This window comes from Pollachius pollachius, assembly GCF_949987615.1.
Source record: "Pollachius pollachius genome assembly, chromosome: 3".
Lineage (NCBI taxonomy): Eukaryota > Metazoa > Chordata > Actinopteri > Gadiformes > Gadidae > Pollachius > Pollachius pollachius.
The window spans coordinates 42,117,103-42,136,053 of record NC_136936.1 but is presented as its reverse complement, the minus strand read 5'-3'; the positions used below and the strand labels follow the sequence as shown (position 1 = coordinate 42,136,053).

Here is an 18,951-nt window from a genome sequence, read left to right as displayed (position 1 = left end):
TTGATGCCTTTTTCCCTGACTACAAAGACAAAAAGAATGCTTTGCTGCAGCAAAATGGTTTAGTACACTGAGACCTCGTGCGCAAGGGTAAAAGCAGTATATAATATCTATTCAATTGTTCCTACGCTTTTCTATACCTTAGAGGGAGAGAGAGAGAAATAGTCGATGGTAGAATGCTTCATGCGCCGCTTAATTTGTGCTGTTCTGTTTTGTGGTTCATTTTTGGGTTAGAGGCATACATAAAGCCATACATAAAAATAAAGTTTACCGCTGTTTCTGGTTTGAAGGCTCAGTATATTATGTGTATTGTGTGATAATAATAATTATCATTTGCATTACATTATCCACTAAATATGAGGGGCAACTCTGCAGATTTACAAGATTGCTTATGGATTGCTGGTAGGGCGTCACAGCCCTTCAATTTAAGAACTTTGCAGGAAGGATGTGTTTATTCTTTATTATGAATCGGCATTAAATTGAGTTGCATTAAACAAGAGTGTTTGTTTGTGTGCCTGTTTATGTGTGTGTGTGTGTGTGTGTTTGTTTGTGTGTGTGTGTGTGTTTGTGTGTGTGTGTAGTTGTGTGTGTGTGTGTTTGTGTGTGTGTGAGTGTGTGTTTGCGTTTGTGTGTGTGCGAGAGAGCTTTTGCACACACATGTGGTGTTATCTGTAAGCTGACATGCAAAAATGCATATACCCTGCATCAATGTGTTTTCATGTGTTTGTGTGTGTGTGTGTGTGTGTGTGTGTGTGTGTGTGTGCGTGTTGCTCTCATGGCACCTTATGAGGCCACAAGTGGCTGGCGATACCCTGGACCCTTGCGATCGGTTGGGGGGGGGGGGGGGGGGGGAGGGCACAGCGGGGGCATGTCCCCCGCCGTGGCTGCGGATGAATATTCATCATATTTACCCCGTGGAAGGGGACGCAGGACAGAATGTGATCCCTGGTTGCCTCCTTTCAGCTCGCCCCATCCATCAACCCCATCCATCACGGAGCGACTCACAGTCCAGCCCCCGCTCCTGCTCCTCCTTTGCAACCTCACCGCCCCCCTCCACTAGGGAGCTGCTGAACGCACTGAGCAGCCCGCGCACTGCCATCGTGTTTGGATACTCCGATTCGAAATAAATGTGGAGAGCAGCCCACGGACGGACACACAGACTAGAGTCCCTCCGGACCCCTCGCTCAACAACTCGGACTTATTATACCACTAGCCTCGCTGCCTCCGCCTCCACCCCCGCACCCTGTACTCCACCTGAGTGGAAGTCAAGGACCCCTTCTTTCTTTTCATTTTTGAGAGAGAGAGAGAGAGAGAGAGAGAGAGAGAGAGAGAGAGAGAGAGAATACATACACTCCCAGCAAAACACAGCACCTGCTGGGCCTGCGCGAACAGCCGAGCCCATTTGGTGGAGAAACTCCCCCAATCTGTTTCCACTTGAGGGGAAACTTCAGAGGATTTTTACCCTACATGGTTGTTTTACCTAATCAATGGGGGCGACTTGGCTGTAACAATGCCTATCTGCTGCATTAGGATCCTCAGGCTTCTGCGCCTTGCAGGAGCAGTGCCAATTTAGCAGCCCTCAGGATCCAGAGTGCCCTTGTAATTACAAAAGGAAAATTGTGCCCGTGTATTCAACCTCTCCAGCACGGGGTGAGGGGAAGCGCTGAGATGAAGGGGCCAGATGCACGGCAGACAACCCCGGAGTCAATATCGAGGCTGAGTCGAGGCGGGGTGGCTCGTAATACACTGTTTTGCTTAGGTTTTCTTATTTTTTTTACCACTGCATATAAGACAAGTCTGATGGGATTCTCACCACAACAACAGCGCTTCGATATATATACACCCTCCTGTCTCTCCGCCACACCCACCCACATCATGGCAGAGGTTATTTGAATAATATTGAGGAGGTTTTTTAAACTGGTGATGGAGGGTGAGGAGGAGGGGAGGGGGGGCTGAAAACACTGTACACACTGAAACTCAATATTGTTGCAGATGTGGGTGTCTGGTCATCGGATGTTAACGAGAGCAATTTCGCGCATTTTAATGGTGAGAGCAAAGCATCGGCCTCATCTCACTTGCAAATGTGCCTCGGCGCTATCGCTGAGGAAGAGCTCTAATGTCTAATTTTCAAGACGGGACGCGAAATGCAAACCCTTCCCCCCCCTACACCCGCGCCCACACCCACCCGGACCTCGAGTCGGCTGTGTTTATGTTTCGCTTTTCCCTTTATTTTCAACCGTGTGATCGGAAGTGGGAATGTGTGTTTTTATTTTAATGTTCATGTTTTGGTGTTTTTTACAGGTGGCAGATTGACTGAGTCAGACAGCTCCATCCAGCCACTATGCTCCCCCCCCTTGTTCTCACCCGTGTGTGAACGTGTGGGTATTCATGAGCCTGTTTATGTGTGTGTCTGCACGTGCATGGAGCTTTTTGATGTGTGTGTGTGTGTGTCGATGCGATGACGCGGCAGTCCTTTCCGTGTCAGCCCCAAGTCAGCTGTGGTTAGTTCCCCTTATGTCAAAACACAGTAATCACACCTTCCTCCCATTGGCTCCAGAAGGGGCCCCCCGGTGTCAGGATTCATCCCACTGTCACGACGCTGGGGGGGGGCGCCGCGCTCACACCACCCCGCCCCTGGAGACCGGGGGCGTTTGAACACAAACTAAGGTTAGTCGGAGGGCTCGCCCCCCCCCCCCAGGCCTGACGTCCGCCTCAATCTCAGAGGTTGAAACCCCTTTGACAGAGTTTTGACAGTTCCCCTCCGCCATGGCGTGTCACGGGCGCAATCTGACCGCAAAGGCGCCCTGTTCCTTCGGCAGGCAGCCCGGGCGTCAGTCAGAGGGCGACCGCGTCTGACGTGTACACGGATCCCTTTCAGCCGCGCGTTGTGGATGAGAGACCCAACCCCCCCCCCCCCCCCATCCCACTGCTCATGGTGCGGGGGGGAGGGTGAACAATCGTGCGTCACGTGAGACGTAAAACAAAACGAATCATGGAGCGATCGATACGCTGACAAACGCAACGCAACCGGGCCCCTGAGGGTGACGGCGGAACGGGGGGGTGTTGGGGGGTTGTCATGGGGATCTATCGATGTATGCCACGGGCACGGGCCTCCCCGCCCTTGACCGCGATGGCGGACGCACGTGAGCTTCAGCGGAAAAGTGGAATTACGGCGAGAATTTACAGCAAACTAGTCAATGGGGAGTTCCCTGCTTCTTCTTCTTCTTCCCCCGTTGTAGCTGGAGGAGGTGGGGCGGAGAATTGGAGGGGGTGGGGAGGGGGGGTTGACCCAGGTGTCACCCCTCTCCCTTTGTTTGTGCCTCGCGAGGGACGCCGGGCGGTTCAATAGCCGTCAAATGTGTCCCAGTCTCTCTCTCTTTCTTATTCTCTCTCTCTCTCTCTCTCTCTCTCTCTCTCTCTCTCTCTCTCTCTCTCTCTCTCTCTCTCTCTCTCTCTCTCTCTCTCTCTCTCTCTCTCTTGCCGCACAAGTCTCCCCTCGACTGTGACAAGCAGGAGGCAGGACACGGGGAGAGCAGACAGAGATGACAATGGCTTCAGAGTCCCACACGCACGCGCACACACTGCACATAAACACACACACGCATTACACACACACACACACACACACTAGAGCTGGCTACTCATAGATGTTGCTCAATAGCACAGCCGGAAAGACACCCAAATAAAACCACGAAGTCACAGTTAGGAAATTTACCGGCGAGTTCCTTTATTTATCGCAAGGGTGTTTTCGCCACACGATATATTGAGGGCTCACGCGGTATATCACGCAATTTCATATGTGACTGGACTTGATTGAGTGACGGTCCATAAAAATGACAAACAGACTGATAGGGAGGAGAGAGGGAGGAAATGTGGGCTCATTGTCTCAGCAGCAGCTCCAGGCCCCGCCAATGAAGGACAATGTCAGACACACACATACACTCACAAGCACAGGTACAGAAGGGAGCCCTCCTAGAGCATGCACACACAAACATAAATACACACACATAGACACACACACAAACCAAATGACACACACACGCCCCGACATACACACAGCCACAGTCCACATGCACACATAAATACCCCCAAAGGCACATACACCGACACCCACGCGCGGACACATGCATGCACTGACAAACAAACACACATACACTCATTGATAAACACCTACACGTACATACACACACACACATGCATGCATATGCACGTACCCATACACACGGACACACGGACACACACACACACACACACACACACACACACACACACACACTGGGCGAGAGTCCCCAGTGGACCCGGGGTGATACATCAGAGGAGATGAGGCGTGCTATTAAACCTGCAATAAAACCTCCTCCTCCTTATTCAATAAGATAACCCATTCATTCTTCAGTGGTGCCCTTCAGCCAAGTGCAGATACCAGCATGGTTCACAATGAGGGGACGAGAAAACTGGCAAGGACTCCCTCTTCCTCCTATTCTCTCCCCGTTTGCCTTCCTCCTTTTTTGATCAATTTGACTAGAGGAAGTTTTGAAGGTGAGAGGGATTAATTAAATCTCTCGCATTATGCTCAGTCACTCCATGCTTTTGCCCGGGCAGAGGCGTCAAAACTCGTAGCGCGCAGTTGTGGCGACCTGGATTACGGGCTTGGCTGTAATTTGACATGGCACGCTCTTTTGCCACACTTCTGTTAATTAGACGTCCCCGGCGCGCTGCCGCCGCGTTAATTCCTCTTGAAAAGATATTATAACGAAGAAGGAAGACGGGAGAGAGAGAGAGAGAGAGAGAGAGGGAGATAGAGAGAGAGAGATGGGAAGACGGGGAGATCGCAAATGAGTTCATCCAGTGTGGCAGCGGAAAGGGGGTGGGTGGTAGGAAGGGCGTGTGTGTGTGTGTGTGTGTGTGCGTGTGTGTGTGTGTGTGTGTGAGAAAGTAGGATTTGGGATTTGCGGGTGTAGACATTCTCATTAGAGTAAATCCACTTTCCTTGGTGGTGGATGCTAACCAGTTTCATACGCACATAGGGGTACACATAATGATATTAGTTATCTCCAAGGGGTTACTGGCATAATCGCATGCATCTCTTTTTTCCCCTTTTGTTACAAACAAAATAAAAATGTGCATTAAGGTTTCACAGATATCCATGCATCCGTTCGAAGCCTAATTTCAGTGGCGTAGGATCCTCGGTCGTAGCGTGCTGTGCAGGCTAGGCAGACGAAAAGCAAGCTCCATGGAAACTCCACACCCACCTCCAGCGCTAGCTTAGCTTATTCCCTTTGTAAAGGTATTACTTTGAACAAAAAGAAGAGGGGGCCCAAGCTAATATGAAAAAGGCTAATAGAGACATGATTAAATGGCAATCACCGCCCCCCCCCTTACAGCACACACACACTCCCACACTCCTCCTCCTCTGTGCACCCTTGTGTCAAAGCACTATTGGAGCGCAGATCTGGTCATATTGCTTTCATATCAGTGCAAATACATCTAAAGACATAGAAAGGAAAGGTTGTTTTCTCGGGTTTCTACTTTCTCCTTTCTTTGGCGTGGGCAGAGCTAGTAGAAGCCTCTCTCTCTTTCAATATTTATTTTTCTTACTCGCCCAGGCTTGTCGTCTCAGATCTCTCCCTCGTACCGATATTATGGATCGCGGCCGGTAAGACATATAATTGAGATGGAAGGTATGGCAAGGTGCTGTGAAAAAAAGAGAAGCAAAATAAAAAAACGTCAGAAGTGAACAAGAAAGGGAAAAAACGGCGGAAGCTTCAAGGTGCGCGAGAGAGCACTCCTAATTCCCCGATCCCTGTGTGGAACACAACCCGCAACAGCACTCTGTATAATGACTTGGGGAAACAGAGGGCCAGACCCGGGGAGCTCAAAGGGAACACCGTGCTGAGGGGGCGATGGCGTCTATATTTTATTTCATACGTTTATATATTTATTTTTTTACTTTGACCAACAAAAAAAAAGAAAGAAGTAAAGCGTCACAGGGGTCATCCATCATGGGAGGGAAAAGTGATACTCTCAGCAATGTCTCCCGTCTTTCTCACAGTGAAGTGTTCCACAGTGGCTGCGTTTAGCCTGGTGCTTTCGCCCGGGAGTTATGGCATCAAATGGGGAGTAATGGGGCCCATCTGCAAGAAGAAAAAAGAAAAGAAACCCGGGCGCTGGTACGGATAACGGATCTGCTGATCCGCCGGCAGCCCCAAAACACAGCCAGATATGATGGAAAGAGTTTTTTTTTTTCTCTTTTCCATCACTCCTGTTTATTATGCAATGTACTCGAGCAGGGTGTGTTTTATATTCTGAGTTGTCCATTTCGTAGTCTCTCAGAATAAAAGGATGGGGTCCTAATTCTGGACAGGGAATCAATCGATGGCACCGCAACGCCCTGAGAGATTCGATGTCGACAATAGCATAACTCCTGTTCTCACGTTTTGTTGTGGACGTTTGATTTAAATGCATAGCCCAGGGGTTTGGGGATGGCTACGAAATGGACAACACCGGTGTGATCAAACCATGTTTACCGTCTCTCCTGGCTTCACTGATACATCCGTTAAAAGTATAATTGACAAATGAAATGACTTCATTGCCTATTCCACCGAGGAGCTGCTGCCATGCCCGTTTTGTGTTTTAAACTGTGTGCACAGCATGTTTCACCTGGTGTGTTTATTGGTGTGTGTGTGTGTTTGTGTGTGTGCGTGTGTGTGTGTGTGTGTGTGTGTGTGTGTGTGTGTGTGTATGTGTGTGTGTGTGTGTGTGTGTGTGTCCATGTGTGTCCATGTGTGTCCATGTGTGTGGCACGTGTGTGTGTATGTGTGTGTGTGTGTGTCAGTTTGGTTGTTTAAGTCTGTGTCAGTGTGTGTGGGTCTGTCTGTGTGTGGGGCCGTCTGTCTGTATGGTGTGTGGCAGGGGGTCTGGCATTGAATAATCAATAGTTGTTGTTTTTTCAGAAATTCAACTTATGTGGCTATGTCTTAAATAGAAACATAGTCTCTAGGTGTAAAATAATCCACCACTGAGAGGATTGGAGAAGAGTCTTGCCTAGAAACATGAGGAAAATCCATTATCAAACAACAACAAATGCTCAATTATTGATACAGAGTAATATTTCAGCAGTTTCATTTCTGTTTTATCTGCAATTTTTCTCTTTATCTTTCCGCTCATACAAAATTCAATATTTTTTTTCTGTCTTTATTTTCATTATCTGCAGATTTCATCAAGTGAAGCCATTACTGAAGTTTAACATTACACGTATTAAGTATGTTGTCATTCAAACGCAAGTCAGTTGTTCCCTCTCCTATTTATAAACAAATAATCTCAAAACGTTGTTCAATATTCGCTTTGAGTTGATTTCATGTTCCCACAAGGGGTCAAGTCATTTTCTAATGTTATCAAACTCAAAACCTTCTTAGATGCTCATTTGCTTTTGTCATCCAAGAATACACAAAAAACGTACAATACAATACAAGCTAACATAATCATTGAGCTCCAGCCATGATCTGTGCCACATGCGGCCCCCTGAGCCCGTTCAGCCCCCAGTAATACAGTACGGCCCCTGTAGCAGAACCCTTTGAAGTTGTATGAGTGCACTTTGTGCCCTGCGTGGACGCCTGGCTAACACTCCACTTGGCTCTCCATATACTCAGCTTATGGACGGTGTTTGGTGTTTGGAAAAAAAAGAAGAAAAGCCTCCATCACCCTCCGACGAACCCCCCCCCCCCCCCCCAAAGGACAGGTGGGGGAGCAGATGTTCCCACCAGGTACAGAGACATCACCACCTACACGTGGGCAGATGGAGCCTGCACTTCCAAAACAGAGAGGGCCCCGGAATGACAAACGACTTTATTAATATGAGACTGTTGTTGCCACCGACGACGGCGACGACGAGCTCGATGAAATGATATCACACTCGTCGCCAAGACATCTGATTGGATGGCTCGCGCCTCCGGTGTTGTTTTTCTTGTTGTGTCAAGTTGAGCTGTTTGTTTGTTTATCGCTGCCACCGGTCATCGGTTTGTTCTGTGAGGCCTGAAAAGTATCCCATCCTGGATGCATAAAAAAATAAATAAAATGATTATTTTTCATGAATAATTGAGTGCAATGCTTGCAGTTGGTCACTTCACAATGACCTCATTAAGAGAACGACATATGTTAGTATGTGTCATTATTTTCCACATTAGTCTCTGCTTATTTTTCATGTTAGTATTAGTGTTCATATTAGTGCCGTATTTGTGCACAGTGGTCGTAGTTGTCGTAGTAGTAGTAGTAGTAGTAGTAGTAGCCTATTGTTGGCAGTAGTAGTAGTAGTAGTAGGAGTAGAAACCAGTCAGTATAAGTAGCAGTAGTAGTCTTAATAGAAGAAGTAGTATCAGCAGCCAGTAAGCATAAGATGTTGTCGCAGCTGTAGTAGTCGTAGCATTAGCAGTTGTTTTAATGGTATTTCATTTATCAAAATACCCATTTGCATCAAGCCTTTTCAACTACGGCACACTCGTCTCAATAAGGCCTGTCCGTGAAATAGGTGTCAAACACGGTGCCATGATTTAACAGCACTTTATGGCCTGACACCTGACAGCAACCAAGGATTATATGATGTCCCGTATGGTCGTAGAGGTGTTGGATGAGCGCCACATATAGCCATGCTATTAGGGAATCACCTGGCTGACTGATTGAAGTGCCAGGCTGCAGGGTAGATGAAGGGGACGAGGGGGTTATGCAGGTGATGATTCTCAATCAAAAAAAAACTCATCAAAAAATCAATACAATTCCAAATTGAAAAACACATATACAAACTGTTGTCAGTCAAAGTGCATGCTATACGGTGGTTTGGGGATATGGGAATTGAGATTGGGATTAAAGCGATTCATGCTTTGAATTTGGGCGAGCATGACCTTCGTAATGGAAAGTAAATGTTTATTTACTTTCCATTACTGGGTTATCTCCTTCTGCCCCCTTTTTGTTGTAGTAGACCTTGAGGCAATCTCCTGTTTAATGTAGGCAGCAGTACAATCCATCTAGGACAGTGAAAACTGAATCAATACGTTCTCTTCTGTGAGGCATTGACTCGGCAGGTGCAGCGGGAGATGGTGTTGTTAGACATGCATGTGAATGTACGTCAAGAAGTTGCACATACTGATCTGTGTACATCTCGTTGACTATTTGCAGTAGGCAAAACATAAACAAACTAGGATACACACACACACACACTTACACACATGCAGGCACACACATATACACACCTTAACATAAGCTCACGTATACTCACACAAACAGACACACACGCCTATGTACACATACCTAATCACTCTCTGTCTCTCTCTCACACACACACACATACACACACACACACCTGCACACACAGAGACACACTCTTAGATGCACATAACACACAGACACACACACAAACACACACTATGTACACACACCTGCACACACACACACACACGAACACACACACACACACACACATACACAGACACACACACGCACACACACTAACACACACACACACACACACACAGACACACACACACACACACACTTCAAGGAGGCTGGAAATTAGAAAATCACCTTTATGCAGTGACTAACTTTCAAATATGTTAGAATTTAGTACCCTGTACCCTGACATGACAAATGGAAAGAAATTGGCAAAATAAGTTTGTTTAGGGGGGCTTAAATATTCGAGAAAGCCCAACGCCAGCTAGAACGTACGGGTGTAGTAAGAACGGACCGCGGTGCTGTCCGCTGTCACGGTGCTGAAATATCGACACTAGAGCGCTCGGAGAGTACGCTTATCCAGCGGCGCTGGGAGAATAAAAACTCCGCAGCTGTTGTGAATGTGACAGGCGATTTGCAATTTCCATTCGAAATGTGTGAATGAGAAGAAGAGAGAGAACTGTAGAGAGCGAGGTGAAGGGTAAGATTGGTAGAGAGAGTCGGATAAACAGAGAGAGAGAGGGAGGGAGACGTAGAGGGAGAGAGTGAAAGAGAGAGCGACATAGAGTGAAAGTGGGAGGAAGAGGGACCGAGAAGGAGAGGCGAAGGAGAGAGCCTACACCGAGTGCATGCTGCCAGTGTTTGCGCTCGATACTCGTGTCGAGGTGAGTGTGGTCGAGCCAGGTGGAATAACACGGCGGCGCTGGAGGGAAAACTCGTTTTTTTTTTATTTTCCCCAAATCCACAAGAGTATAGACTCTTAAGGATCTATCGCGACCGGGATCTCGTCAGTGGCGAGCAGGGTGGACATGTCATCTCTTTCTATCGCGATCTGCCTCCTCGTCCTCGGCGTCTACAGGGCTGCTCTATCGGCCAGTCATTGTGAGTAATATAGTTCATTTTTTTTCCATTTATCCCCTGAGCTCTATTTTGTTGTAACTCTGTATGGTTTCCACGGCCAACTTCGTTGACCTGCATGATTGCATGTGCAAATTTTTTTTTGTTGAATTGATATTTGCAAACTGAAATTATTGTATTAGCCTACATTTAATTCAGCTATATGTGGTTATATGCTGCCAGTGCTCAGGAGATGATCACCCAACAAAGAAATGAGACCACAATGCAAACACATATCAGTTATGTATATTTTTCAGGGTAATACCTCAGCATCCTACTGCCTAATTTCGGAGTAAAACACCAGATCACATTTAGTTGCAAACAGATGATTCGCTCAGGCTCGCCTACATCAGATAAAACGCGCAGTGCGTAGTGAATGGACGAGAAAGGGCCATGCGAATTCACACGGCATGTCAGTGAAGTTGGCGTACGGATAGGGCTTAGCACACACATGTTTAGTGTTTTGAGTGTAAAAGTACTGTTGGCATTATAGTGCTCGTGTGTGTGTGTGTGTGTGTGTGTGTGCGCGCGCGTGTGCGTGCAGCTGGCACTGGTGGTTGCTATTTATCGACGAAAAACACATCAGTTCTTCTAAGTAATGCAATGTCTTTGCAGTTGAAACGTATTGAAAAACAGCCCAAACAAATTATGTAGCAGGGAATTCTGTGATGCATCTGATGTGTTTCACTGCACATTTTATGTCAACTTTTTAGGTAATAGCCTCTCTTCAGCTGTGTGTAATTTCAACAACGGTGTCAGTTATTGCTCTGGCGTCCAACGTTGTAATTTGGGTGGTGGCATTCAAATATCCCCCATTTGGACAACACAGTAATTGTTTTGCGTCCGCCTGCAGTGGGCTTGGACGACAGCCGCACCAGGGTAGCACAGTGAGTCACTGTGTGTGTGTGTGTGTGTGTGTGTGTGTGTGTGTGTGTGTGTGTGTGTGTGTGTGTGTGTGTGTGTGTGTGTGTGTGTGTGTGTGTGTGTGTGTGTGTGTGCGTGTGTTGGAGAGTGTGTGGGTGTTTGTGTGAGTGTGTGTGCTATTCTTACAGTTTAGATCACAGTCGTAGTATACAATCACTCCCTCTGAATTCAAACACTCTATGGACAGCGCAGCCATATTTAGCGCTGCTCACAAATGGGTAGTCAGAGCATGTGTTGGCCTGAAGTGACCAGAGCTGTGTTGCAGATGATGTTGCCATTACTGTTCCTTTATGGTGGTTCTTCGTCACAAACGTTGCCTTTACAGAAGTGAAATGATACTCAAACATTATACCGATATTACTGGATTTATCCCTGTCTCTCATGAACTGTGTAAATAGCAAACAGTGACTAATATTTGTGTCTAGTTCGCCTATGTCACGGACAGTGGCAACTAGTAGTAGTAGTTAACCAGAGACACTTAATTTTCATGGCAATGACATTGTTGTCTACAAAAACAAACATTTCATTCAACACAAGTAAACATTTCAATGAAAGGGACTGACATTTAACTAATTGATGGTCAGGTGTGTGAGGGTAGAGAAAGGACTACACAAGTCTTCTAGCCCCATGTTGCTTAAAACACATGTTCTAAGAAAGGAAATTATGGGAATCAGTACCATGGATTCATTATGTTGACTTAATCAACCACAACGGGCTAACCTGTGAATGGACAACAATGGATGCCACGCCACTGAGGATAAGAAATACAAAGAAATGTACAATTTATTGTTCTTTTTTCCCAGTCATATTTTCATGATTATTTGGCAATACTTCAAAGAAAAACAGATATCCCCTTTGATATCCGTTAGCTCTCTCAATGGTACAGTTTCCCTGACAGCTTTTGTCTCTTTGTTATATATTTTTATTTCCTGACCTCTTCACGCCTATCAATATTAATGTCCCAGGGTGCATAACTGCGCTGACAGATGCCGTGACGTCTTTCTGTAAATGTGGAGGTTATGTGGAGGTATGCTGTGAGCCATAAGCGGTCTGAGGATCTCATTCCTCTTTGTTCGTTCCTCTCCTCTCTCGATACGGTAAGAAGCATCAGTGGGATGATACATTGCGTGTATCGTGTACCGCGAAAGCACTTGAATTATCATTCCATGCATAGAATTAAAGCCCTCGCTCCCCCCCCCCCCCGGTGTTAATTGAAAAATAAAGAAATTTCTTGGCATTAAAAACAACTTCATAGGCCGTGCAACAAAAACGATATTCATATCTTGTGAAATCTTCTATCCACCAATGTGTGAGATTGTAAGACATTCCAGGCTCTTTGTTTTGTGACTCACACACGGTGTCTGGGAGTAGCTTGAAGCACGGGGTTTGTTTGGCAGCCCTGACCATCAGTAAATACGTGCGAGACAAAGATACCCATGACACATTGAAAGTACGGGGCTATGGGTACACAGCATAAATCTAACTAATCCAGTCGCATTACTCCCCGCGGTCGCCATATCGGTGGCCCGCTTTTACTGCGAGACGAGACCCGATCAAAGGATGCAATCAGTCATTCCATTTGGCTGCATGTCAATGTATCCAGTGATCTGAATTGACATTCTCCTCTGAGATGAAATGGCGAGATATTCCTAGAGGACACGGCCAAAGACTGGCTCTCATATTTACCATCGGGAAACTAAAGAAGCTAGTGTGGCATCTGTCATGGCTGCTTTGTGTGTTCCCCCCCCCCCCCGTGTGTCAGGTGACAGAGATAATGGCAGCCACATCCTCTCCGCTAAGAGTGTCCTTGTCCACCCCAAAAAAAAGAAAGAAGGACCTTTTTTTCACCCTCTGTGATTCGGTTTGGGCGATTGGCCTTTCCCTCAAAATAAGCTTGTTTTGCTGCTTTAATGCTGGAATAATGATTGGTGTTATCTACTTGCAGGACAAATGTAAGTATATTATGAATACTGATGAGGATCAATACGAAATGTTGTTATTCCCAATGATCCATGATATAGACGATTATTGAGTGGTTTAATACAAGGGTTCAAACGGTTTGTTTGGCTAATCTACACAATTAAAAGATTCAATGTTCTTTTTTCTCCGGCGTGATATTCGAAACCTTCGATTGATCTCTCTAGATATAAACCTTGGGTGTGACTCTAGAATCGCGTCTTTTCATTTCCCCATGGACAACCGGCTCCACCACTTTGAAAGAGTCTCAAGTCTGGTGTCGATCTATGCTCACCACTGGCATAAACATTTACTCAGCCACTAGATCCTGGTGAGGTGATAAATCAATGGTGTTGTGAACAGAATGTACAAAGTTTGCCCACTCAATACCTCGGCAGCCTCGGTCGAGGGGAGAGGATTCTGGTAGCTGTGAAGATCTTCACCGGGGGCGCAACCTTAAAAAATCAAAAAGGGAAAGGCTTTTTGTTTTTTCAGACCGTGTTTAAGTAGTTTTAGCGACGGGATTATTTATCGTATCCTCGTACTTTGAATGCGGCACTAGATCATGTGCTAGGACCAGTGTCACGCCCCTGATCTCAAAGTAAATCAAAGTCAGGTACCTATGCATCTCGGATCTTCGGGTGCCCGGACTCATGTCGCCCGCAGACTCAGCAGGCGGCTCCCAGAGAGAAAGCCCGCCTCATTCTGTATTCCTTCCGAGTACGGGCCGATGCTACTCCGCAGGGGCCCGGGGCCCCCTGACCACAGCATTAGTGTGATAAAGTCTTTACTTCAACTTCTTTTTTTTGATGAGGTCAAGCACTGGATGCGTTTCAAACGGAGACGCCCTTCCGCGTACGGAGCAAATTAATTTCAAAGGTTTTGCCGTAGGCGGAAGACAGCAGGGGGGCTTCATTACAAACGCTTACCGAGACGGCTCCGCCCGTGACACAGGACTCCCTCGGGCCCGGCCCGCGCATGTTGCTCCAGATCCTCGTCTGTTCCGGGAGGGAGGGTGGAACCTACGCAAGGTCAAAGGAGACTCTAAACAAACACAGTGTGGGGCGTCGATATGTGATCGAAAGAAAACACATGACTGGCAATACACGTTATCATTGACATGCACATGCACCTACACACACACACTCACACACACACACACACTAAGACAGACACACATACACACACACGTGCACAAATGAACGCACACACACAAACGTGCACATCAAAACGTCCCGTCAGGAACACAAAGCGAGCAGTCCTTTCCAAATACTATAAAAGGTAAATGGCCGCTTTGAGGGAGAGGATCAGACGTGTGGCAGATTGCGAGGGTTCCCTTATGGGCAGTGGGGAGCGGAGGGCGCCGCTGACCTTGGGAGGGTGAACGGAAGACAATGGTCGGGTGACCACGTTTCTATTTGCCCCCACGCCAATATAGATCGGGAGTGCTTCCACAGGAGTAATTCAGACCGCAGACTGATGGATTCAACCCAGGAGATAAATGAAGTAAGTTTAAGGGAGAACTTTGGAATTTGGCTCGTGTGAAAGTAACAGTCGTTTGCCTCCGCCTGCCTCTCACGACCCTCCAAGACTGATGAGATCAATTAAGCCAAAGGAGAGGGGAGGGTGCGGGCGAAGAGGACAAAATGTCACCGCGATTTATTTTGAGAGCAGGAGGGAGAGAGAGAGAGAGAGAGAGAGAGAGAGAGACATAGAGAGAGGCAGTGATTGAGAGTGAGAGGCAGAGGGAAGAAGGGGTAGATATGTGGAGAGACAGAGAGACAAGCATTGATTGAGAGTGAGAGAGAGCGAGGGACTGAGAAGCAGTGAGAGACAGCGAGAGGGAGTGAAAGGGAGAAAGAGAGAGAGAGGGGGAAACACTGCAGGTATTTATTAATTACAATGGCACTCCTTATCAGTCACACACGAAAATAGGCTTTTGAATGCTGGAGAGGACATTGTGATAAAAGGCTTATCGTTGGCTGGATCATTGCGAGGTCTGCATGAACCCCCCCACCTCTTCCCCCCACCACTCCCCTGCATCTCCCCCCCCCCACACACACACACACACACACTGCGCCCCGGAGCAAAGAGATAATGTAGATTAGGATACTCCCCAGCAGCACTCTGGGGGCATCAAAATGTTTGCGTTGGCAGGAAAGCTAAGGACAGGGCAGTGATATGTGTTGGCAGTGAGAATATAAAGCTTTTGGCCTTTGAGACCAAAATGTGCTTTGTCTAATCCCTGTACAAATACAACTGTTTTGGATAGATCCTCGCCTGGGACCTCAGTGCACACACACTCTCACATTCTTGAACCTTCACAAACACTAACGCATTTGCACAGGCAGCCGCATGGGCACACAATGGCACCCGCACACACACACACACGCACAGGATTCTTTTTCAATGGTTTCCTTGTCAAAGGTAGCGTGGTCGGTCATGACAGAAATAGCAGCAGCATGAAGTCTAACAGAATGAAACGTGTGAACGACTCGTCATATACCTGAAGTGTCCTTTTACCGTAGTATCTATTGTTAGCAAGCAGAAAACAGACCAATGTTTTGACGTATTTCCTGGAGCTAAGCTGAATATTTAAGAGCCACAAATCACGAAGAAAATGTCATTAGATTTTTCGCTGCATTAAAAAATATGCAAGCATACATATTAATCGCCGAAAAGGCACACTTATTTTATGAACAATAAGCGTTCATGAACATAAAATTGTTCTTTGTTTTTTTGTGTGTAAAAGGTATTTACACTATAGCAAATGTGTATCCGCCTTATAATAGTGCCATTATTATTCTTGGACCACTCTCTTCTGCTTTGGAAAAGTTGTGGATCTATATTAAAACCACTTTGTCTGTCTTGTTGCTTTTACCGTGTAGTTTTGGTTGCTCTAACACAGGATGGATACGATCTTGGTCTTTATTCTTTCAGCCTTTTATTCAATCAGAGACCCAAGCCTTGCTGTAGAGTTCGCGTAACCTAAGAACTTGATTACCGTATAGCAACGCATGTCAGATGATTCCTCGCCTAAGTTATCCAATCCCCATCTTATCACATCCGTGGAGAAACAGGACACGACTTTCCGGCATCTTACATGTTTGTTGTTTCGTGTTAACTGAGTTTTTTTTATCTTCTGAGCGCTAAACAGCTATTTCCTCTGTCAATGGGGAACAAACACGCTGAAAAAGGTCAAACTATGATCATATGAGGAATTTATAAAGGCCCACACACATACGGTGTGAGCTCAATCACAACAAAGAATACTTCCTGCTGTGTGGCAGAACCCCATTTAGAGCTTGCAATTTGCAAGCTCGGTTTTAAATGTCAGCTGCAATAAGTGTCAGCATTTTTATGAGTTTATTGGGTCCTCAGACGCCACTTAGGCTTGTTGTGTTGTAGTAAAAATGGGAGTTAAAGTAGAACCGGCACGTCTCATGTCACCCTTATGATTGTGTCATGAGTTGTTCTTTATTTGGTATTTGGTATTTCTGTATTCAGCTCATGTATTCTTCTCGCAAAACGGTTTTCAATAACAATGCTGGATCAAATATGAAGGCCTGAGGTAAACAATAGTCCCCATTACTACCAATATGAACAGCCGACATTGTGGTATCGTGGTTGAAGGCATCCAGAGTCCCATCATCTGGGACTTCTGCAGACACACATATCACAAGGTCTTTGTTCCACTCGAACAGGCTACCAATATTTGTACTGTATTTTTTGTAAACTGCTGTTACAGAGAACATTTTTTAAATGAGGACGTTTAAAATCAACGAGGCCAATTGAAAGTTACCCAAACCCCAGTAATGCTCAACTCATTCTCAGTCAGGTTTGTCGACATGAGCAAAACCTCTTATACCCTGCGATATTAGCCAAGCATTTGGCGCATGAAGTGTAGCCAGACACGGGTGTTACAGCCAATACTAGACATTAGAGCTTAAACATTTATCTGGGTGGACAGAGCAGTCGGCCAAAGACCTTCAGAGTCCTCGCAATCTAAATTCACTTTGATCAGCGGCGTGGTGAATATTAATGCTATATAAATTTCTAACGAGAAAACACATATGGATTTTAGGCTGGTGTATTCGCAGAGAATCACAAACATGGAGGTACGGCGCTAAACTTCAGGGGTTGTTGCTCTCACAACACGCAGGCGTCCATCAACACATTTGCTTTCTGCCCCTTACAACATTACAGGGCTTTTATATTGCAGTTTGTGGCCCTTTTAGGGGACATTAACACCATTTTTGGCCAGGTAATGACAGAACATGCGGTGAACCATTTTGGCGGGCCAGGGTCATTGAACTGACTGGGCGATGATTTTGGCCTGCCACTTTGACCAGTACTTAATGTGCCTCCATGATCCTGATGCATTTTTTTCACTGGTAATATTTTTCAAAACTTCCAAGCTGCCTGCATCATCTACAATCGATGTAATAAAAATACATCAAACTTTACAAACTAATCTTTATATATATTTTCCGTTCACAGGTGGTGATAATATATTAATAATCTTAAACCTATACTTCCCTGAACATCTGTGACAGCAAATGCTGTAGAAAGGGAGATTACTTCATTATTCAGAATTCTCATATGAATCATCGCATAGAGCTATAGACTGGTTTGATTGATAATGAAGAATAGGTGGAAATAATTAGGAGCCATACATATAGGGTGACTATGCTCTGGCATTGGAGTGTCAATCATCATACTGAATGGACCTTTATCTTGCTGGGAAATCTTTTTTGTGGCAGATTTTTCACTAAAATCAGCTTTTCTCTCCGTTTTCAGAGATTTTTTTTTAGAAAATGTGAAATTGGCTCCATGCAAGTGAACTTTCTATCTATTTCTCTGTCTGTCCGTCTGTCTCTCTCTCTCTCTCTTTCTCTCTCTCTCTCTCTCTCTCTCTCTCTGTCTGTCCATCTGTGTCTCTTTCTCTCTGTGTCTGTCTGTCTGTGTGTCTCTCTCTCTCTCTGTATGTCTGTCTGTCTGTCAGTCGGTCTGTCTGTCTGTCTGTCTGTCTGTCGTTCTGTCTGTCTGTCTCTCTGTCGTTCTGTCTGTCTGTCTACTATCCATCCATCCCTCTCTCTATTTCTTTATCTCTCCAACCAACGTCTTTTTAGCACACTGTTAACAAGAGGAGGGCGAGTGCAGTTTTTAGTAGGTCTTATATGGCCATCGTGCTCCAGCTGATTAGGCCTGTATAAAACACCCTGTTCGTCTGCATGTTCCTTTCATGCAATTTGTCTTACGTTACATGAAATAGGGAACGCCGAGGGCCCAGCCCAAATCCTCCAGCAGTTTAATGTTTGGGAGTTTTTAGGGTTTATTCCTGCGATTTATGGAGCCATTGCTGACTGGGTTTCCATTATAGATTCAGCTCACATGGCCGCCTGCAGCCGGCGTGCCCTTCACTATTTCCGGATTTGCTTCATTAACGGAGACTGTAGCGAAGGTGTCCTGGGAAGAGAGTAGTATCTGAACTTCCTGCGAGTGCTGAAAAGTTTGGGTTCAATTCCAAACCGACGCTGTGCGTGTTTCTTATTTTTTTGGGTGACATTTGCAGGGTTATTTTTATTTTTCTGTGAAGACTCCCAAGGGCATTAAGTGTGCCAAACCCCTAGAGGGTATTTTTATAGTCTTGTAGAAAAAAACGTATGAATGGCAGATGATTTGGCGAATATGACGTTATTTCTCCTGCAGCCCTCAATTGAACTTCTTTCCTTGGGACTA

General features: G+C 46.0%; 1 protein-coding gene across 1 annotated transcript in view; it reads left to right on the top strand.

Annotated features, from left to right (window-relative positions):
• Window positions 1-10,241: 10,241 nt before the first annotated feature.
• Window positions 10,242-18,951, top strand: part of LOC307073561 (contactin-associated protein-like 5) — a gene marked incomplete at both ends in the record, with an annotated part of 73,318 nt that continues 64,608 nt past the window's right edge. Inside the window, one exon of the mRNA XM_079733443.1 lies at window positions 10,242-10,314. Coding sequence (XP_079589569.1) covers window positions 10,242-10,314 — 73 coding nt within the window. The remainder of the gene's footprint in view (window positions 10,315-18,951) is intronic.